Source organism: Ursus maritimus, unplaced genomic scaffold (assembly GCF_017311325.1).
Source record: "Ursus maritimus isolate PB19 unplaced genomic scaffold, ASM1731132v1 scaffold_29, whole genome shotgun sequence".
NCBI lineage: Eukaryota > Metazoa > Chordata > Mammalia > Carnivora > Ursidae > Ursus > Ursus maritimus.
The window spans coordinates 35,611,680-35,635,322 of NW_024425452.1; the positions used below are offsets into that span (position 1 = coordinate 35,611,680).

Sequence of the window (23,643 nt, forward strand, 5' to 3'; positions counted from 1 at the left end):
CAGGCATTCCAAAATTAAATATCACAAGTCACTACTTATGAACCTCATTCACAATTCTATAGCAGCAAACCTAAAATCCCATCACAGAATTTTTACAAATTGTGAGGCTGTCAGATTTCAATAAATCATGCTATTCTTAAGTAGAGTCTTAAAGGCAAAATATGCCCTTCTCCCAAAAATGAACACACCACAACTTTAGTACTACAGAAGTGGCAGAGCATCATACAACACAATATGTGTAACATGAATTCATGGGAATACTTTCCCCAAAACTCTACGTTTTCTCAGTGTTATTTTCACTGCAAACATAAATACAAGAAATGTTTAATTTTAGTACTACCGAGTACTCTCCTTATTAGTATAAGAATCCCAGTAAAAAATGGGCTCGGATACCCTTTAAAAAAAAAAAAAAAAAAAAAAAAACCGGGGCGCCTGGGTGGCACAGCGGTTAGGCGTCTGCCTTCGGCTCAGGGCGTGATCCCGGCGTTATGGGATCGAGCCCCACATCAGGCTCCTCTGCTATGAGCCTGCTTCTTCCTCTCCCACTCCCCCTGCTTGTGTTCCCTCTCTCGCTGGCTGTCTCTATCTCTGTCAAATAAATAAATAAAATCTTAAAAAAAAAAACAAAAAAAAACCACACACAACAAAAACTGTTGCTAAACCTAAGCTACCATCATTGCTTAGTATCAACCCCAAACAACATGCATAGATATAATGGGAAACAAATGCTAAAAAAAAAAAAAAAAAAAAAAAAAAAAACAAAAACTAAAAAACTTAGTTTCAAAAATTGTAACTGGAGAGAAAACATAAAAATCAACATATGGGGGAGCCTGGGTGGCTCACTCAGTGGAGCAAGTGACTCCTGATCCTGGGGTTGTATGTTCGAGCCCCATGTTGGGTACAGAGATTACTTTAAAAAAAAAAAAAACTTAAAAAAATCTTAGATACTATCTAAAAGAAAATACTTAGATACTATCTAAAAGAAAATATCCTTAGTATTCCAATTCATGTTCTCGAATACTACAGTACAGTTTGATATAGTTCCTTATACCTTGGGAAAGATTCATCATTTTATTTGAACCCTATGATAAATACCATGAAATACATAAAATTAGTCGTCCTTATGAGAATATTTACTCTTGTGTTTATTCAGCATGTTATTTTATACTCAGTTCATAGAGGCCCAGCTTTTCCGTTTCAAAGACACACAAAAAATGCTACTCTCATTCACTAGGTTCTCAGGCCATTTTGTTGTGCTGTGCTAATTATCTCAATAATTGATAAATCATCTTTTTTTCGGTCACTAAATTATAAAATGACAACAGCATGCAATCATGCAGTGATCCTCAACTGGGGATTTCTGCCCCTCGGGGGACATTTAATAATGTCTAGAGACATTTTTAGCTATCGTAACAGGGGAGTGAGATATTTCTACTGAAATCTAGTGGGTAGAGGCCAGGGATGTTTGCTAAACATCCTATAAAGCACAGGACAGCCCCCCATAACCAAGAATCAACCAGCACAAAATGTCAATTAATTATAGAGCAATTGAGAAACCCTGGTATAGTGGTTAAGAGTGAAAACCATGGGGCCAGACTACCTTGGTTCAAATCCAACTCCACTACTTACTAGCTGTGAGACTGACCTTGGGCAAGTTGACCTCTGTGCCTCAGTTTCCTCATCTCAAATTGGGGAATAGAGTACTCAACTCACAGGGACGCACTGAGGAGTAAGTAGGAATGCGTGCTGTAGTTTGTTAAATTAAAAAAAAAAATCAGTGAATGACTGCAGCAAGTTAAAGTGCAAGCATCACATGCAGTCATCCCTTTTGGCCTCAAATATTAACAGATATTGTGACATGCCCCACTTTGTTTATTACCACCCTATACCTATCAAGTTATAACTATTTTATTTACTTTTCTAATATAATCCTGACACTTCCTGCTACTGCATGAATAAACTATAATCAGTTAACTATTTTCTGTAAGAGATGAAAAAGTCATTTTCACTGCACAGAATATATACTCAAGGGGTTTGAGATACAGAGCATTAACTTCCCCTTCAAACCCTGGCTTTCTGTAGTCTTTTTCCTTATACTACCACTAAAGCCTATAAAGCATGTCTCTTTAGTCCTATAAGTATAGATCACTTGGATAATCACAGCACAAAACATCTTACATAATTTAGTCTGATCCCCTTCTACTTTTTTTTTTTTTTTTTTTGAGAGAGAGAGCGCACACAAGGAGAAGGGTGGGGGAAAGGGAGAGAGAGAATCCTAAGCAGGCTCCATGCCCAGTATGGAGCCCAAAGTGTGGCCAGATCTGACAACGCAGAGATCAGGACCAGAGCCGAAATCTAGAGTCAGACGCTCAACCGACTGAGCCACCCAGGCGCCCCAAGTCTGATCCCCTTTTAAAACTGAAGAAACTGAGGCTCAGAACTAGATAACTTGCCTAACTGCACAGCCAACTGCAGAAATTCGATTACCTCCCTGATTATGAAATAAGAGAAGTAAGTAGAAGCATCCCTATACCCTTCTTTTGTATACCACATAGGACAATGGACAGAATCTGGCCCTGAAATACAGTTAAGTTCAGTGATTCTTGTTCTTGCATCAAATAGCAATTAAGCCTCTTCCTCCTCAGAAATCACCAACTTCATGTTTTTAAAACTGCAAACTTCATTCTTACCCAGCTAAAAATTTCATTCACTGTTTTAATAAACAGATATCCTTTATAGATGTTCTAAAAAAAACCCAATATATGTGATGCATTACACACTTAGTTTTCTTCAATACCATGTTATTTATCTTATTAACTACATGTATTTCATTTCTCAAAACCCATATATTAAATCTTTGAGGTGGCAACAGGCACTATATATTGGTAAAGAAGCCTCTTTTGGATGCAGAGGAAGCAGAGTTTATCATAATTGGAGATTTAGTATTTTCTATCTCTGAGGAAGAAACCTTCTACCCTTTAACAAATAAATCAACCGTTCTGGACAGCTAATGTTTAAAACACATACTTCAGGAACACATTCTGTAAAACACAGTAGGAAATATCCTAGACTGATTTTCATTACTATACAAAACTCTAATTATTTAGAATTATAATTATTTTCACAAGTATGGTCAATAGCGACAGCTCAATAAACATTTCTTGAGATTCTTGGCATTTCTCAGTGGCGCAAAACTTTCGAGTCTTCTTTAAAAGGTAAAGGCATGTTATGCATTTATTTAAAAAGGTTTGCACAACACCTGTTTTTCGCCAGTTAATCTAACAACATTTAAATTTATACAATTTTTACTTACATTTGATTCTTTGCTGCTTGCCTCTGAGCTTTTCTTTCTTTCCTTTTCTGATCTGGTGGCTTAGCAAATACAATTTCAATATTTTCTCCCTCCAAATCTTTGCCATTCATTTCTTCCATAGCCTTAAAAAATGAGTTACTGATCAATACAAAGATGCCTTTAACAACAATTATGCTTCATTTAAAGTTCAAAAATCAATTCACTGATGTTGGAAGGATGAAATTTAAAAAATACAGTTGTTAGATTTTTTTCTAAAGATCCAGCTCTTCAACGAATTACCTTTTCTACTCAGTTTAGTGAGTTATGCAATTTGCTACAGCCAATAAAGGTTGACAGTAGATTACATGACCGCTGAGTGTCCTTCAACTTTTTAGAATATTCCAACTGTCGGATGACTAAAAATCCTTAATTTAGATGCCTACAACAATTCCCCCATTTATTTACCTTGACAGCACCATCTCGCTCGTCAAAATGAATGAAAGCATAATCTTTTAGTTTCTTCACTCGTTCCAGTTTCCCAAACTGACTAAATGCTTTTTCTAAAATCTCTTCTGTTACAGTATTGGCAAGGTTACGTACAAACAGCACTTTTACCTGAAAATTAAGAGAAAACAGAAACTCCCTGTTTATTTCCAAAGGGTTCAATTTCCAGGATGCCACCACCCCACCCTACAAAATTAATTTTAGTCACTAACCATTGCAAGAGTATCAGAAATATAAAACCAAGTTTTCAACTCATTTGAAAATACCTAAAAGTGTGACTGCTGGATCTAATGGGTAAAAAACCGGAACAGACACCTCACCAAAGTAGACAGATGACAAACATATGAAGAGATACGCAATATCACTTCATTAGGGAATTACAAATAAAAACAACAATGAGGGGGTGCCTGGCTGGCTCAGTCAGTAGGAAATGTGACTCTTAATCTTGGGGCTGTAAATGCGAGCCCCATGTTCAATGCAGAGATTAGTTTTAAAAAGATTTTTTAAAAATAAATAAAAAATAAAAATAAAAACAATGAAATGCCACCACACACCTACTAGAATGGCCAAAAACCAACACTAACACTACCCAATGTAGGTAAGGATATGGAGCAGAAACAGTGCTAGTGGAAATGCTAAATGGTACAGCCACTCTGGAGAACAGTTTGGTAGTTTCTTACAAAGCTAAACATACCTTTACCATACAATCCAACAATTGCACTTTTTGTTATTTACCCAAATGAGTTGAAAACATGTCCACATAAAAATCTGCATATGATTGTTTACAGATTTATTCATAACTGCCAAAACCTGGAAACCAAAATATCCTTCAGTAGGTGAATGGATAAATATAGCACATCCAGACAATGGATTATTATTCAGTACTAAAAAGAAATGAACTATCAAGCCATGGAAAGATATGGAGGAACCTTAAATGCATGTAACCAAGTAAAAGACCATCTTAAAGAGCTATACATTGTGTAACTCCAACTATATGACATTTGGGAAAAGGCAAAGCTATGGAGACAATAAAAAAAATCAATAGTTTCCAAGGGTCGAGGGGATGGGGGGGTGATTATGCAGATCAGGGAGGATTCTCAGGGCAGTAAAACCATTACATTTAAACATTTGTCAAACTCACAGAATGTACAATAAGAGTAAATCCTAACGTAAATTACGGACTTTGTTATAATGTGTCAATGTAGGTTCACTGATTGTAACAAATATACCACTCATTGGCAGATGCTGATGCTGGGGTAGGCTGTGCATGTGTGTGGCCAAGGAGTATGTGATAACTCTACTTTGCTCAAAACAAACCAAACATATGCTTAGTAGTTTTTATTAAATTAGTAATTAGTTTGCAATCAAAACTGAGGTGGTCGGTCATTTTCTAACAATGTGAATACCATGCCTCTGAGATAGCTGTTGAATATTTAATACTTAAAACGGGTGGTCAAAACTAATTAGAACCTGCTTTTGAAATGTTGATAAAGTAAAAGAGTGTTCAAAATACTGACAAAATAAATTCTTTCAATCCAGAAATCTCCTCGAAGTACAATTACAAAAGCTGACCTTTTGCTAAGAAACATTATCATTTCCTCCTAAGGTACGTGATGTAACATCCGAATTTCTTAAAGTGATAATCCAAAAGAGCTTAATAGGCCAGAGGAAAAAAGAATACTAAGTATCTCCTGTCCTCAAGACTACTTATCCTTTAGTAATATTCACAGTTCTGGCATTTCATTCTTGACTTAAGTGAACAAGCTGCACTTGCTAGCCTATCACCATTAAGGGGGATTCTTAAATGACAAAGGACAGAATAACAACTACAAACCGCACTAATGAGTAAACTGTTGACTCAAGAGATGTTTGTTCTCATAGGATGTCTCAACTGACTGCTGAAGCAGGATACCTAATAATAGCAAAACCCTGTAACTGCAGCAGCTCTGCTGAGGCCAGTACAGTTCACTATTTTTAGGAGTAGGACTTTTAACACAAAAACCATGTAAGCTAATGGCGCCATTCTCAAATACGCAGAGAAACTGCTCTCAAGACTCCACACAAAAATGACAGTGAACTATCTCCACAGCATATAGGCTAACTACCCATCACCAAGAGAGTATGACAGCTGCACAACTATGACTGAGTGTCCACGAATAAACTTCTACATTCACCTCCTATGCATATGGTATTAATTCTGATACGCTGCTTTAATAAAGAACACTTCTCTCACTTTCAAAAATACGGTTTTTCAAAAAGTACACAATTCATTTTAGAAGTTCTTTACTTCCCTAACGCCTTCCCCTTCTTCCACCAACCCCTCAAAACAATTATTAACTTGACTGCCATTACCTTTGCCATAACCTCAGGATCAGGATCTTCTATAGGATCAGCCCATTCAACAGTTCCAACGTTTCCCCAGACCTTGACTTTACCACTCATTAACCTACGCCTTGCCTGGGCAGCTGTTTTGTGATCTTCATATTCAAGGAAGCAAAAGCCTCTGTTTTTTTTCTTGTCATCTGGTTGGTGGTATAAAATGACGTCTGTGAGACCCTCTGAAAATAAGCAACCGTTCCAGAGAAATTAGATAAAATAAGCAAGAACAAAGTCGATCAAAGGATTTTTCTAATATAATACTGGACTATAAAACTGAAAAGTAATCTCTTATCTTTAAAGACTCTCAAAGAACTGGTCCAGACAATTTACCTACACAAAAAAAATCCCCATGAAAAGAAAATATATTCTTTTTATTTAGACCCAAGGACTATCCTTCCATTAATTAAACGACAGAGGCATAACATTTTCACTTAACTGTTAGGAAAACGGCAGTATAAGTCAGACATGGTTAAACATTTTTATTATATAAGTAATCACTAACATTATTTTTAAAGATTTCATTTACTTATTTGAGAGAGAGAAAGCAAGTGCACAAGGGGAGAGAGGTCAGAGGGAGAAGCAGACTCCCTGTGAGGGGGGAGCCCAAACCAGGGGCTAAATCCCAGGACCCCCAGGGATTATTACCTGAGCCAAAAGCAGACGCTTAACCAACGGAGCCACCCAGGTGCCCCTAAAATTCTTTTTGATGACACTTTTCTGGCCTCAGATATCAATAGCTTTATTTCAAATGAAATATATTAAGATTTCGAATATTCCTGGAGACTGATTAATAGTCTGATAATTTACTAAATATTCTAAGCAGACAAAATATATTCTAATTAAAGTGGCCCAACTTAGAAACTATTAAAAAAATGCTTTACAATTCAAAGAAATTGCACCATATTGACAATGTATAATCTCTGCTGATAACAATATTTATTATTCCAATAATTTAGAAAGTCGAATCATTACTCAAACACTCCTACTAAGAATGTCAAGCTATCACCTAAAAATGCATGCACACACGCAAGATTCCCCAACAGTGGATGCATGGATTCTGCAGACTATTCAAATCCCAGGTGCATTCCTTACGAACTATATAATGTTACACAAGTTATTTCCCAAAGCCCTCTGTACCTATTTTCCTGAAAAATCTGAAAAATGGGAATTACCGATCTCATATGGTTGGAGAATACAACTCAATAAATATGTTTAAAACAATGGCTGTCACAGAGAAATATGCAATTACCTTCAGTATTAGAAGTTGCACCTCTTTCCACATAAATCCAACTTACCTGTTACTTTGCTAAATTCTTCAAGAATCTGTTCCTTGGTTTTACTCTTAGGAATAGAGCCCACAAAAAGCCTATTGTTGGCAACCGAGATGCAGACACCAATGTGTTTTCCAGAGCGAATTTCATGATTATTATACTGAAAGGAGAAGAAGTGTACCACGTTTTAAAAATACTTATACCTTATTATGTTTATTATAAAAATATATGCAAATTTTTAGACAAACTTATTTCAAAGTTATTTTTTCCTCTAAGAGGAAATTACGAGATAGGTAAGATTATACTGACAGAACACACTAAAAAAAATTTATGACTTAAATTAATGCAAAAATTTGTCTAGTCCTTGAAAGTTAAGAAACTTGATAAAATTAGAAATCAGGTCTATAGGCAGCTTAAATTCGAAATTGCTGATTCCACAATACCTTAATGTCTGTTTGAATTCATCCTGGGAACCAGTTATCCTCATGCAAGGTAAACGGATTCAAATACCGGCAAACTTTCCGCCTTTCTATTAACCAGCACCTAAATGCATTTTCCCATCTCCTTTTCAATCTTGTAAAAAGTCGCACTAAGGGGTTTTCACCTTTAAATACATAATTCTAAAAGGAGAGAACCTTCTTTTCCTGACTCCAACCCTGCTTTTTTCCCCATTTCATTTCCATCAAGTCTACAATGAAGTTGGAGAAAGACAAGTAGATTGATTATGGTGCAAGTACAGAAGTAAATATAAAACTACAGTAAAAAGTAAAAGTCTTCAAGCAACTATCTCCCACAGAAGGGTGAGATTTTAAGAGGTCAAACCCAATCTGTCAAAGTGACAAATCCACTGATCAGTATTATTTACAAACCAAAGTTCAAAAGTATTCAAAGTATTCAAGTTAATCAGGTAAAGTGAATTATTTATATTACACAGTTAAATCACCTCAAAATTTCATGTTAGTAGTAATATAATGGTGGTAGCAGAAGTAATTATGGATTAATCCCCCACACCTGGCCTCAAAATCTATGTTGTGTGTACAAACAACTGGAGCTACACAAACTAAAAATCAACATAAATTTCCATACAATTTTTAGACCAGCCTGAGGGCAAAAGTGAAACTATGCCTCTCCCATTCTTTTTTTTTTTTTTTTTAAGTAAGCTTTACACCAAATGTGGGGCTTAAAATCACAACCCTGAGACCGAGAGTCGCGCCACCGACTGAGCCAGCCAGAAACCCCTCTTCTCCCATTCTTACATAAAAGGTACATCAGGTAGAAGAGAAGAAAGCATATAGTAAGTCAAAAAATCAATTCCTCCCTGCCCTTCTCCATCTCTAGATACTCAAAATCTAACATGAAGTTCAAAGGTCCTTCCCTCCAGTTCAGAACAGTTTTATACTTTCTACCCCACTGCTTCAATCCATGCTCTCAAAGTATCTGGTCATCATGATCCCAGGATTATTTATGTTCTCTACACTTATGCCAGAGACCTTTTTTAAAAAAAAAAAAAGAGAGAGAGATGACAGTTTTGCCTATTGAAAACAATCTCTCAGTGGCTCCCCATCACCAAAATAAAGTTCAAATACTTGGACATCACAAAAGTTCATCCTAAAATTCCTACTTCTACTCCTTCCTCTCCACAATACTATAATCTTAGATATCTACGTGAGTTCTCAAACAGCTTCATCTGCTAAGCCTCTGAATAAAATGCTCTCCCTGAAACTTCCATCATCCAAACTCCTCTGCACACCTGTAGATTTGAGCTTAAAAGAACACTCTGCAACAGCTAAATCCTATTTTAAAAGGTCGACAAAACACTCTTTTATGTTTAAAACAAACCAATAGTTCTAAACAATGACTGTGTCCCCCAGAAGACATCTGACAACGTCTAGAGACATTTTTGGTTGTCAACTAGGGATGGGGGCTTGCTGCTGGTATTTAGTGGGTACACAGAGGCCAGCGAGAATACTAAATATCCTACAATTCACAAGACAACCCAGCAGAACAAAGAATGACCTGATCTAAAATATCAACAGTACTGAGGTTGAAAACTCCTGCCACACACCTTGTTTTCTCATAGCATTTATATTCTATTAAGGCCAAAAACCTCTTAAAAGTAGAAATATATGGGTTACCTGAAAATAGTAGAGCTACGGTTGAATCCATCACTGTATGGGATTATGGACAAGTAGACTACAATACCCTATTACAAATAAATTAATCTAAGAACACAACAAATTGCTTTAGAAACATATACATTCTCCAAGGGCCATATGCACCCCAATGTTCATAGCAGCAATGTCCACAATAGCTAAATCGTGGAAGGAGCCGAGATGCCCTTCAACAGATGACTAGATTAAGAAGTTGTGGTCCATATATACAATGGAATATTACTCAGCTATCAGAAAGAACGAGTTCTCAACATTTGCTACAACATGGACGGCACTGGAGGAGATAATGCTAAGTGAAATAAGTCAAGCAGAGAAAGACAACTATCATATGATTTCTCTCATCTATGGAACATAAGAACTAGGATGATCGGTAGGGGAAGAAAGGGATAAAGAAAGGGGGGGTAATCAGAAGGGGGAATGAAACATGAGAGACTATGGACTATGAGAAACAAACTGAGGGCCTCAGAGGGGAGGGGGGTGGGGGAATGGAAGAGGCTGGTGATGGGTAGTAAGGAGGGCACGTATTGCATGGTGCACTGGGTGTTATACACAACTAATGAATCATCAAGCCTTACATCGGAAACCGGGGATGTACTGTATGGTGACTAACATAATTAAAAATCATTAAAAAAAAAAAAGAAACATATACATTCTCCAGATTTTTATAATCTAGCATCGAATACTCCACTTTAGTGACAAATCAATGGCTTTCCATTTGCTCATCTAATTTTTAACTCCAGGACTTGACAAAAACTAAGATATCAGAAAAATAGAAGAAAATACAAAGTGTTTAGAAGGAAAAATAGGAGTTATTCTGAAGTGACAGAACTTGGAACTTGGCATAACTTTCCTCCAGAAGTCCTAAGAGCAGGACCTATTTACCATAAGAAAATGTCTAAGTTTAAAAAAAAGAAACACTTGTAAGAAAAATTAGAATTTTTGGTTATACCACTTCCACAACATTTAACAATGCTACTTCAAAGCAGTAATGGCTGTTTCATTATCTACAGAAGATAAGTTTCTTCACTTGCCCTGCTACAGTTAATCAATGCACGGTAGACAGAAGGTTATTTAGGATGGCCTGTGGTCTCTAAATAATATAAATGACATAAAGATTCAGGCAAGATTTAGAAAGTCAACTATTAATTCTTCATTCATATTTTTTAAGGGAAAAAAAAAAAGGGCCGAACCAATTAGAGCTAACCCACGGAGAATAAACTGGCTCTCCAATTAAAATAAATCATTAAAGGAGCAAAGGAGACCCTCTGGGCATATTGTCCAAATGAAGTAAAAGAAGTACCCAGAGGGGCACCTGGCTGGCTTCATAGGCACAGCATTTGACTCTTGATCGCAGGGTCAAGCGCTTGAGCCCTACATCTGGTGTAAAGATTACTTGAAAAAAAAAGAAGGGTGCCTGTGTGGCTAAGTCAGTTAGCATCTACCTTCGGCTCAGGTCATGATCCCAGAGTTGGGATCAAGTGCGGCTTCAGGCTTGCTGCTCAGAGGATAGTCTGCTTCTCCCTCTGCCCACCGCCCCCCCACTCGTGCTCAACTCGCTCTCTCAAAAATAAATAAAAAATCTTTAAGGAAAAAAGAAGTACCCACTACCCAGAAATAAACATTCCTCAAAGCAGTGCCCTATCTACAGATTAAACATGCATTTTTATATGTGTATTTGAATTAACTTTTCTAACAATTTTAAAACCAATCACCATAAATTCACAAATAAACTTCACATCCCAGCAGGTCGGCAACCGTGAGTTGAGTGGTAGAAGGGCATTACAAAACTGTTCTGAACCTTAACAGATCCTAATGTAATACTGATAAACCCTAACTCTCAAGAGTTAGTACATCAGGAACACCATCTTTGTATCAAAATGAACAACAACAAAAAAAGGGATGCCTTCCAGCTCAAGGAAGTTCCGCACTGATGTTACGCTATTTCAGAAATCTAGCTTTCAGATTCAGTACCACAGTGAGGTGACAAAATAAAGATGAACTTTGAACATTAATCAATGCAGTTTCAGTCTTTCAGAACACCAGAACAGGAGTTGTACAGTCCGGAACATTCCTGGCATCTAGGCTTAAAATCTCAAGTCACTTTTTCCTTCCCTCATGACCAGTTGCCAAATCCCCCAAAATTAGCAATCTCAGATTTGGAATCTAACACAGAAGTGGTTGTTATTCAGTCCTAACTCTTCCCATAACAGCAAAGCCACTACCTCCCCAGCCTGTCCACTTTATTTTTAAATGTCTTAAGTAGACAATCTTTTTTAAGTTGTTTATTTAAGCAATCTCTACATCCAACGTGGTACTCAAACTCACAACCTGGAGATCAAGAGCTGAATGCTCTTCTAAGCCAGTGAGGCGCCCAAAAAATCTTTACATTGAGCCAAAATCTAGTTCCCTAAAAATCCTACAACAACTCTTTTCTCCCCCAAATGACAGCACTTCATATACCTGCACACAGTGCTCATGACTCAACTGTTCTCTATGCCTTGCTAATCATTCCTTCTCTGATACTACTGTGCCTCCTAAGAGTGGACATCCATAACACAATACTGTAAATACAGACTGAGATTAAGGAGTCCAGAATAAATTGGGAGACTATTACTAATCTCTCACTTCTAAACATCATGCTTCTCTAACACATAGTCCATGATTACCTTAGCTTATTTGGCAACCATACCACACTGCTGACTCACACACAGTACAGCTTACTTGTGAAATTAATTGTATGTAAGACTTGATCTTTGTCAGTTCCATCTTGCTGGTGTTAACTGTTTCAGGCTATCAAAATCTTTTCAGGTCCTGATTTGGCCAAGCAGGGCCATTTATCACTGCATGCAAACTCAAGTCACCAGACATTTTGAGGGCAGTCCAACTATGCCCTGATTTAAATCATTGATAAAAATCAGAATGGAACCTATAGCATACCACCACCTAACAGTTCTCCTTTCAAAATCTTTAACCTCTCTCCTTTCTATGTCTGTCACCCTCCTGGGTCTTTGTTCTCTTCATCCAAACCACCTTCATTATCCTGTTATTTACATTATGCTACCCACACCAACACTCAAAACTTTAATGGCATCATGCAATTTAGCCCAGTAGTCATAACAATTACCTTCTGGCATTGACTTTATACTAGTTTTATCTCCCAATTCTTTCTTTCAACTATATTCACCTGTTTCCTTAACTATTCTGCTTGACCATCTTTATCACAGTCTTCTGTAACAACCTCAATACAATCTAACCCTTCATCACTGTTACCCTCTGAACAACGCATCTACTTCCACTTTAACTATAGTCAGCCTCTCATGTCCCATAAACTCTGAAGTCAAGAACTGAATCAAACTACCCTTTATGTCCACAGTAACTTTTCCTGTTAAGCACAGTATTTGTTAAAACGCTACTAAATATCTTGTGGACCTGTCTTGTCAGCTACATTCATCAAAATTGTAACTTTTAATATGCAAATAGAGACCAATTAGTCCAGGGTTTGTAATGTAGGCACTATCAGCATTTTCAGCAGGATATTTCTATTATCTAGGAATGTGATGGGCACTGGGGTGCTAGTGGCCGAGCTTCAATTCCAGCAGCACACCACACAAACAGATAAATACACACTTGCCTACCGTTCTCCCTGGTCTTTGTGACACCACCAAATACTACGTGTACTTCCAAATATCTCCCCAGGGATGAGGGGGAAAGCACTGCCCCCCATTAATCTCCACTAATCCCTACCACTGAATAAATGATTGCAAACAGAAGCTAGATAAACTTTGAACAGCATAATAGCCCATAGCTAATATGGGAATGTTATAAATTCTTGTGTCACAAGTAACAGATTAGATGGCACTGGTCAGCCAGTCAGGTAGGTTATTTATCCAGCACCTACTGGATAAATACATAGTGGCACTGTTCTAAATGTCAAGGATACAGGAAAAAAGAGCTCGTATCCTGAAGAAGGGGTAAGCAAATAATTTACAAAACCAAGAAATAATTTTAAATATATCTAAACATTCTATTTTATTGTGTTCAGGATCCTGTCATGGAGCAACTGGGTGGTAAGCTGCCCAAAGTCAGGGAAGGCCTTCTAAGAAGACCTGACTGATAAGACAGCAGCCATGGTAACTGAGGGAGTGTTAGAAAACAGAACAGCAGAAGGTAGCCTTGAGACAGAAATGGTCATAGCTTATGTTGGGGACAAAAAGGCAAAGCACGGATGGGAAGGTAATAAAGAGTGAGAAAGAGGTAAGGAGAAACTTGATCAGATAAGATAGGGCCTTTTTGGAGGCCATTATTAAGAGTTTCCAACATGGGAATGTTGTGATCTAACCTATGGTAAGACTCTAAAGGAACAATGGAAAGCAGCGAGTAGCTAGGTTTCTTTGAATGGTACTCAGGCTAGGGTGGTAGCAACGAAGATAGATGCCAAAACTATTTTGGCAGTAGAAACAGGACTTATTTCCTGTGTTCCTTTTAATACTACCTAAACCACTACATAATTTAAAAGAATCAGGCTACCTGATGACATAATGTGTACTGCTGGCTTAAACTGCTGTACCTAGCCAACAACGGTAAGAACTTGAACTAAACAAACCTGGTATCAAACTAAAGCTGTAGGGCCTCCAGTAAGTCACCCAAGCTATTTACTCTTATGCAGAATAAATTCCAATTACTTTCAAGGATAGACTGAGGTAGGGCACCTGGGTGGCTCAGTCAGTTAAGTGTCTGCCTTCGGCTCAGGTCATGATCCCAGGGCCCCGGGATCGAGTCCCACATCGGGCTCCTTGCCCAGCAGGGAGTCTGCTTCTCTCTCTGCCTCTGACCTTCCTCCCTGCTCGTGCTCTCTCTCTCTCAAATAAATAAAATCTTAAAAGAAAAAAGAACAGACTGAGGTAGTATTTAAAGGTAATAATTTAGCACCCTATCACAGCTCCTGTCGTAACAAGCACTCGATAGGTAGCTATTTATTCACCTTTCACAAATTTAGATCTTGCTTCCCCTTTAGATTATCATTTAGGAAAAATTATTTTTATTCCCCAAAATACAAAGCAAATATTGGCTGAAAACCGTGTCATCTAAAAAGTTTGCAGTTGCTTTTAACTTGATGCCTCTTTCTCAACTGTTAGTACCAATCCATTTTACAAGTAATTCAGACAATTTAAGTCCACGATATACATATATATTTTAGTAAACTCTACCCCCAACATAGCATGGAGCTCGAACTCATGACCCTGTGATCAAGTCACATGCTCTACCAACTAAGCCAGCCAGGCGCCCCAAAATCCACAATTTTTTTTTTTTTTTAAGATTTTATTTATCCATTTGACAGAGATAGAGACAGCCAGCGAGAGAGGGAACACAAGCAGGGGGAGTGGGAGAGGGAGAAGCAGGCTCATAGTGGAAGAGCCTGATGTGGGGCTCGATCCCAGAACGCCGGGATCACGCCCTGAGCCAAAGGCAGACGCTTAACCGCTGTGCCACCCAGGCGCCCCCAAAATTCACAATTTTTAATCTGGGGGGGGGGGACCATTACTGAATCGTACCAAGAAATAAGGTCAAATACATAAACTATCTTTATGTTTTAAGTAAGCTCTATATCCAACATGGGGCTTGAACTCATGACCCCAAAATCAAGTCACATGCTCTACCGACTGAACCAGCCAGGCACCCCAGTACATAAACTATCCTGACCTATCAAGACACTCAAAGTACAGGAAAGCAAAAAGAAATGGTGCTTCAATCCTGTCTGATCTATAAATAATGCCAAATAGGCATTTTTTCAACATACGATCATCTACAACTAGAATAACCATTCCCTTATCTTATATAAAAATTCACTTTAGACAGATATGTAATTCAAGTAGACTCTCATAATATGTCACATGAAATAGGAATAGTTTTCGAAATATGCTCCTTTAAGGAACACATTTAGGAGAAAGTACTCATCTCCACAATAAACACAAAGTAGCAAAAAACATCCTAATTAACTTGAATTCTGTATTTCTCTAAAATGTTTCATTTCCTCAGAAGTCTAGTTCTGTTATATTAGGGCAAATCTCCCAATTCTGTTATCACCAACATCCTACCACAGTAAAGCATCCTTTTAAAAAAACCAACAATGATACATCTAATTCATCCTACTGGATATACACCACTACCACTAAAAATATTTTTTAAAGGCACCAAAATGCAAAGCCCCCGAATTCTTCAGACAGTAAACATGCTCCCAGATAAGGACTCAAATCACGAACCAAGAAAAAAATGTAAAGAAGGACAAGAATTAGTTCCTAGATGAATCAAAAGGGCTGTTTGGCTATCTATGGAACTTTCTGCATTATAGTTAAAAACTTAACTATATTAATAAGCCCATATTCTAAGCCTATTAGCAATGAAATTTTGGACTATCTTATTTGTTAAACCAAGGCAACTGCCCAAACTGAAACATTATTTCATAATGTGTTTTTACTAGCACTCAAAAATCATCATGTTACAATTGGATTATATATCATCTCCCTCTAATGATGCTTTTAAGGATTCTAGAAATCCTCTAGAAATAAATTCTAGTGAGGACCTACCATAATTACTATATTTTGGTAGCAAGAATTAAGTGTCCTACAAATGTTGGTTTAATGATTCCTTTAAAAATATTAATAAATACACAAATCACCATTTATACACTATAACCACACTTACTAAACAGAATAAGAACTTTATGTAATACCAAATAAATAAAATGGGGCTAAAAACAATAGTAAATTCTGTACTTGCTTGTTGTAGTAAGATATTTGTCTTCTCATTCTACATTTCCATATCAAAACCTATCACTACTTTATTACTACCTGTCAAGAACATTACTATTCTTTTATAAATTAAACTGGATGATTTCAAAAGTATCTTTCCAGGACTCTAAAAAAGTCCTTAATTTTACCTGAGCTGCTTAAAACTTAAAATTTTGACTGCCCATAGGTTATCAGTGAATGGTGACCTCTAACTATACCTGCTCTGAAATAGGAAGCATTCTTTAAAGGAGGGAAAAATCACCCATGACTTTAAAAGAAATACCTAAACTCCTGAATTCGTTTTTTAAAGACACTATAATCTTTCAAGTACCACTTTTCTAATGTCAAGTCTTTACCATATTCAGTTATACACACCAATGGAGAGATTCAAGCAATATAAAAAGCAAAACATAGTTGGTTTTTCTCCTTATGGTATGCCTTAAAATATGAAACATCTGCATGTGAGGAAAGTAAAAATAAAATTCAGGAGAAATCAATCCAGAGATATTAAGTTTACTTGCAATTACCCATAAAATACGTAAGCAAATTTAACAAATAACTGCCTTAGCAGACCATTTACAAAAGTTCCTCCCCAGTTGTACTTGTTGTTGGTACATTTCTTGGGTTGAAATTAACCTTTGACATCTTCAACTGTAAAATGTAGAAACCATCTGAGTCACAAAACTTAATAAAACTAGTTTAAAGATGAATTATATAAACTATAATTTGAACCATTAACAACCTTTTTTAAAAGTTGGGAAATTACTAGGTCCCCACACCTTACATCTGGTATTTTGAAATCAAATATTGCGACTCACCACAAAACCCTTTATTTCATTAACTAGAAATTTATCATCACAATCTCTTTGTGATATATTTTAGAAAAAGGGATGGCCCAAGTACAGCCAGAATATAAGGGAGCCCTACCCCATAGTTACTTTCTGAAACCTTTTAACATTCCTATTAAAAAACAATCACTAAGCCTCAAGTTACAAAGAACCAGTAATGCAGAATTCTGACACACTACCTTATACATCCTCAGTTAAATCAACTATACATGCAAATACTGCTACAGTGAGTACACAGAGAATGTAAAAGACGGTGCCTTATCAGAACTTCAAAAAACATTTGGTTAACTCTTATGCATAGTAAGAAAAAAACCTGGCTTTAATTAAAAATAGTGAATGTGGAGACTAAAGGAAAAAAAAAAACTTACCAGTTTAACAGCCTCCTGAGCTGCTTCTTTTGTACAAAAAGTGACAAACGCATAACCTCTATTGAGACCAGTGAGTGGATCCATCATTAGACGAAGATCCCATATCGGTCCAGCTTTCTCAAATAATGGAACAAGTTCATCCTCAAACAGATCTCTTGGGATCTTCCCCACAAATATCTGTAAATTAAACATGAAGTAAAAACCATGGAGAGTTTCTTTAGGAAACCAGATACCTGTGCATTTACTACAAAAGGTACAAGTTTTAGTTTCTTTACCTCAGTGCCAACAGAAGGCTGCTGACCTGAATAAACGGAATCTGGAGGTGGTCCCCCATACTTCCTCTGTCCAGTGGTCACATCAAGTGTGTAGCCTGTTCTTTCCAAGAGTGCCTTGAAAAGTTCAAAAGTCATTAATACATTCAATTCACAAGACCACACCCATGCATTTCACAGTTAAAAATCAATCTTGTTCAAATCTTTCCATTTACCTTGGCAACAATCCCTACAAACAGGTTTCTGGTATCTGTTTTAGAATTTCTCCTTTAATGCACCTTGGCTGTAGCTGTAATTTTTAATGAAGATTTCAGGATCCTGCTCAAATTATTTTCTGATCTCCAATTATTTAGTATTTACTGAACAACAAAAAACTAATATTGATCCATCAATAACTTGCAAGACAGGGTCTGTATCTACTCTGCTAGTATCTCCTAAAAAAATAACTGCCCCTAACTTGGTTAAGTTTAATTCTCTCCCAAAGGAGGAACTGGATAAGGTTCCTCTCCCCCAAGTCTGGATTTCTCACTCAATAAATTCCCTGTACCCCATACTTCTAGTACACACTGCCATTCTGGGCATTTCACCAACCCTTAAACAAATTACACTCCCCAAACTAAATCCAGAAACTTAGGAGTTACAGGAAAAACAACCTCCTTAATACATCTGACATTCAAGCACCATGCTTCACAGGACAACATAGTTCATTCAGAACAAAGGAGAGCCAAAACGACTTTGAAAACTTTATGGAACTACAACAATGTGAAATAACTTCTACATTTTATCTCCCTAAAAGTGAACTGTTAAAATTTACACAACTCCTATTTACTAATCAGAGTGTTAGTTTCTCTTACCCCTTACTATAGGCAAAAAGTGTTAGAAGTGGTCCACTGCTAGCCTAAGGAAAAAAACAAGAATTATTCTCCTCCACCATCTCAACCACAAAGCACAAAACCCTTTTCTAAAGAATAAAATCTAGTAATTAGCTGATAAATTCTGAAATAAAAATAAGCTGACACCAAAAACAATGACAAATCTTATCGAAACGCTGTTAAATGCCTTGGGGTCAACTCAGTCTCTGGAAATGAAAATGACAAGACAGATTTTATACATCTTCTACCCAAAGCATGTTAAATATCTGCGAAAAAATACTATAATAAAAAAAATTATATTCCTAAACTCCCACAAACAGCTACATTATTTTAAGCTCCAAATGTTTACTGAAGGATGCAACATTGGGTTACAAAAATAAACCGAAATCTACTATATTACTATAACATAAATGAAACCATTAAATGGCTCATCTTCCCTTTTTCCCGTATGTAATCCCTGTTTCTTTCACCTTAATCTTTCACTTTAATCTTTATATCCCTGTTTCTTTCACCTTAATCTTTTTTTCACTTTAATCTTTATATGACTCAAATAATACCTTTTATATCAATCCCTAAATAAAGAAAACTTATTCCCCATCTAACATTCTATAAAAAAATTCCTATAAAGAATATCATTGTGTCTTCTTGCTGTAATTTAAGTCACACTAAAATTTTAAGCCACTGTCTCCCAAAGACAGAACAGAAAGTCACAAAAACTAAACTTTGCATTTTTAATAAAATTTTAGTAATAACCCCTAAATATAAATTTAATTAGAACTGACCTAATTACACTGGGGACAACTATAGTCCATTTCTATGGAGAAAGTTAAATTTATAATTCAAACACAATTCACTCACAGCTAGACCTGTGAAAGCCTCAAATTTATGGATGACATTAACAGCTAACTCCTTATTCCAAGTTTCCCTCCTCCCATACCATTAAAACATCACTTAGCACCATTAATAACTGACTTTCTTAAACTATAACCCTTGGTTCAAGAGCACTGGTACACTGTAGTAAGAGCACCAGAGTAAAACTACTATGATCACTATTATTTTCTATGAACTAAAAACCAAAACAAAGATCAAAATCTAGCTGCATTTGAGTCCACTCACTGTTCTACATGATCTTAATAAAAGAAAAAAAAACTTCGACTCCCAGCCTGTTTCATTTACATTTCCACACTAATCAATTTTATTGATAAAAGCTGCCTTTAGAAATGAACAAATCAGCCTTAAAATCAACAGTAATAGAAGGAGAAAAAGGTAGTGTTAAAAATTCTAAATCCATTTAATTTGGGGTTTGAAAATTCCAAGAAAAACCATCAACTGTTAAATGTACACTCCCCACCAGTATGAAGTGAACTGATCCCCTCCCATTTTTGTTCCACTGTCACTAATCTGGACTTGCAGCTTTTCAGAAAACATTTAGAAATATGGCAGACCGATTTAAGTGTTTTCTTTAGAATACCAATAGCACTGATTTAAACCATAGCTCAGTGACAAGCAAAACTTAAAAGTGAGTTGCTCTAGAAACAGAAATAACTAAAAGGCAGGAAACTTTTCAAAAAATAGTTATTAGAAAAGACGAACAAATTCTCTCATAGTTCTTAACTCTCAACATCTTAAAGAAACACACACCTACTTCACATCCAAGGAGTATTTACCAAAGCTAGAAGAGTTAAAAGAACTTTAAAACTGAAGGGACTTTTTAAAAAGTTTTTAAAGACATACCTTAATTTTTGCCTCATCTGGTCCTTTGCTAGAATCCGCTACTTTGGTCCCTTGTTTTTCTCTCTGCCTATAAGTCTTCATGACTCCACATAAAAAGGCACTTTTGTTCTACAAAACATATTTAACAATATTTAATATTTAAACATATTTAACAATTATTGTCTTATCTGTATCTAATCAAATAAAATATCAAAACTACTCATATTTTACTTATACTGAAATTAGCATTACCTGAACATGAGAGAGATCACTGTCTTTAAACTGCTGAAGAACTGCCAATGCGCCGTCTTCATTGAATTCTTTTAAAGCTTCGATAGCTCTTTCATCTAAATCACTATGTGCAACCAGCCCTGGAGAAGAGAAAACTTAATCAGTTGTCAACTTAAAAATTTTGGGAAACTTTTTTTTTTTTTAAAGATACCAAGATTGCCAATACAGGTACATGCTTGCCAACTAAGAATTCTTCCATTTCCCTTATCTATATAATGAGAAACACACATACTTTAGTCATTCTGAACTGCAATCTCAACTAAGTAAGGCCTCTCAACCACACTTGCAATAATGAATCAACTTCTTTTACATCATGTTCTGTGTCTAAGTCACATAGTTCTGAAGGCTAAATATTTCTACAGTAAATATATAGGCTTACAAATCCTAAAATCAACCAACGAAGTGCCAAGCATGACAACTGAACCTCTACTCAATTTCAGATACCACTAGAAAAAGCAACAGCCACAGCAAGACAGACAGACTACAAGTCTACAGTTACCAAGTTATTTAACAAGAATCCTACTATAAAAATACCCCCAAAAGTCACATGGCCTGTTCCCAACATTTAGCAGCTGTTGCTACCATCATATACTTATCCATCTGGCCAGCCAGCCTTTACCTCCTAACCCTTCCTTCTTCCCTCCCTCTAAACACCTTAACCTCTAGTTCACAACTATCACAACAAAGCAAAACTCTAGTTCCCACACTTATTGGAAACCACAAAAAGTTGCTATTTTAGCTCAAAGCCAGAAATCCAATAGAAAAATTTCATAATATAATTTTGCAAGTGTTAGTTCTTACCTGCAACGTAAATTTCATCTAGTTTTTCAGCAACTTTCTGTGGTAAACCAGCATCAAGCAATGTCTGAAAATTTTCTGAATGGATAACTGCAGAAGTAGTATCCATGGGCTCTTCAGTACCATTTCCATTAACATGTTCTGTAGCCATGTTTCCAGAGATCTGTTCAAACGCAATAAGCAAAATTAAACTAGGATCTTCAAAAAGGGTAGAGGAAATATAAGAGCCCCAATCTTTACTTTCTCTACCAATTTCTACACCAGCCAACATGCGCCTCCCTTTAAAGAAGCCTTACAGTCACTATCGCCTGACAAGCCAGATTTGGAGCGCGGGGCACAGGAGGACAGATTCACTATGTTCTTCCTTAGCACCACCCCTGACTCACCTGCTAACACTCCCTAGGAAAGACCATATTACAAATGGAGCCCAATCAGCACGAGGACGAGCCAGCGTGCCACATGCAACTGTGCCCGTACAGAGAATGAGGTGTGTGGAGAAAGCAAAGCTGGGCTTTTCTCTCTCAAAGGTAAACCCCCAAAGTGCGCGCTTTTCCCGCCTGCCGCTTATAGATCAGTAACAACAGCCAGCGAAGAACAAAGCGCTCACACAAGCTACCTTCCTACCACCCAATTTCTCCACCCTTCACCCCCGCACCCCAAAGCCCGCCCCCGACTCCGCACCCATAGCGGCAGCCTCACCGCTGCGGCCACCAGGAGCCCATTAGAAACACGTGCTCTGCGCCTTCAAATGTCCTACAACTTCCTTCAACGGAAACCCACCGAGTCCCAGGCCAAGACGACCATCACCGGCTCCCAACGTCAACCTGAAGCCAAGATCGGAGCCCCCAGAAAGCAGCAGCAGCACAACCTCGCCCCTCCACACCGAGGCCGCGGCGGCGCCAGGCCACAGGCTCTCCCCGCCCCCCCCAGCGCCGCCGTCTCCGCCGTGACACATGGCTCTCTCCGCCCCGGGCGCCGGCGACCCCCGGCCGCCCGCCCGCCCCGCCGAGACGTGAGCCGCGGCGCATGGTGCAAGCCCCCACCCCTCGCCCGTCCGTGCAGCGACTGCGGCGCCGGGGCCAGCTGTCCCACCCCCGGCCCGGGGCCGGCAACCCGGCGGAATGAGGGCGTTCCGCGAACTGCCTAACGCCCGCCGGACCGCGAGCACCACCCAAGCTCGCCGCGCGGCTGCGGGACGGGACCCGCTCCTCTCCGCCCACTCCCGCGCCGCGACGACGGCCACGACAGCACCAACTCCGCCGCCGCTCGCGGTCCGCGCGGGCCATGGGGCCGCCTCCTCCCTGGAGCGCCGCAGACAAAGCCCGAACGGCGGCAGCACATGGAGAAGAGGAGGAAGTGGCGGCGCGGGCCGCGGCCTACTCTCAAGCAGCCCCAGTCAACGTGCTCCTCTCCCCCTTGGAATCCATTTTCCAGAAAAGCCGGTTTCTCCCCACACCTCCCTCCCCCAGCTCACTCCACAATGTCACGGTGCTCCCCTCCCAGACCCGGGTCCAGGCGGTCGTTACCTCCCCGTTGGGCTGCGGCGGAAGAATCCTGTCCGAGGAGATCGGGTTGCGGGAAACGCGTGCTCGCTGCTCCCTGTGTCCGGCGCGAGTGGAGCTGTTGTAAAATGGCGGCCGAAGCTCACGCCGCTGGCAGCAAACCCGATCCAGTTCCACTCGCCTCCGAGCGCGCTCCCGGCGCGCGCGCGCGCGCCCGCGTGACCCCCCCCCCTTCCCTCCCCTCCCTCGCGCGTCCGCTTCTCTCACTCACTCCCTCTGCCCCTGCCCTCCTCCAGCTCCTCCTTCTCCCCCTACCACCACCACCAGCCTCCGTCCGGCTCCTTTCTCGGCCTTTCTTCTTCCCCTCCCTGCTTCTCTCCCCCACCACTCCTAGTGCCGTCCGTGGCCGCTCAGGCACGAGTGGCCGCCTTTCCCCTCCTCGCTCGAACGCTCGCTCACACCCTCCCTCGCTCGCTCTCTCGACTCCGTCCCCCAGTCCCAGCCGAGTCGGCTCCTCTCTTTCTCTCTCCCGCGCTGACGTGACGACGTAGCCTACGCCTCGGGACGCGCGCCC

General features: G+C 38.8%; 1 protein-coding gene across 5 annotated transcripts in view; it reads right to left on the reverse strand.

Moving 5' to 3' along the window:
- The window catches only part of LOC103657449 (synaptotagmin binding cytoplasmic RNA interacting protein), a 27,795-nt gene extending 4,519 nt beyond the window's left edge, over positions 1–23,276 (reverse strand). For 3 of the 5 annotated variants that reach the window (XM_008684890.2, XM_040643719.1, XM_040643718.1), the window contains exons 1-10: positions 23,094–23,227; positions 21,571–21,730; positions 20,731–20,849; positions 20,500–20,607; positions 17,897–18,010; positions 17,622–17,798; positions 7,471–7,606; positions 6,149–6,354; positions 3,758–3,907; positions 3,314–3,435 (exon numbers count right to left, since the gene is read on the reverse strand). In XM_008684890.2, the coding sequence (XP_008683112.1) occupies positions 3,314–3,435; positions 3,758–3,907; positions 6,149–6,354; positions 7,471–7,606; positions 17,622–17,798; positions 17,897–18,010; positions 20,500–20,607; positions 20,731–20,849; positions 21,571–21,718 (1,280 nt within the window). In that variant the 5' untranslated portion in view covers positions 21,719–21,730; positions 23,094–23,227. Of the gene's footprint in view, positions 1–3,313; positions 3,436–3,757; positions 3,908–6,148; positions 6,355–7,470; positions 7,607–17,621; positions 17,799–17,896; positions 18,011–20,499; positions 20,608–20,730; positions 20,850–21,570; positions 21,731–23,093 lie in introns of all 5 variants that reach the window. The other 2 variants (XM_008684891.2, XM_008684892.2) reach the window with 2 other exon arrangements.
- Between the last annotated feature and the right edge of the window lie 367 nt (positions 23,277–23,643).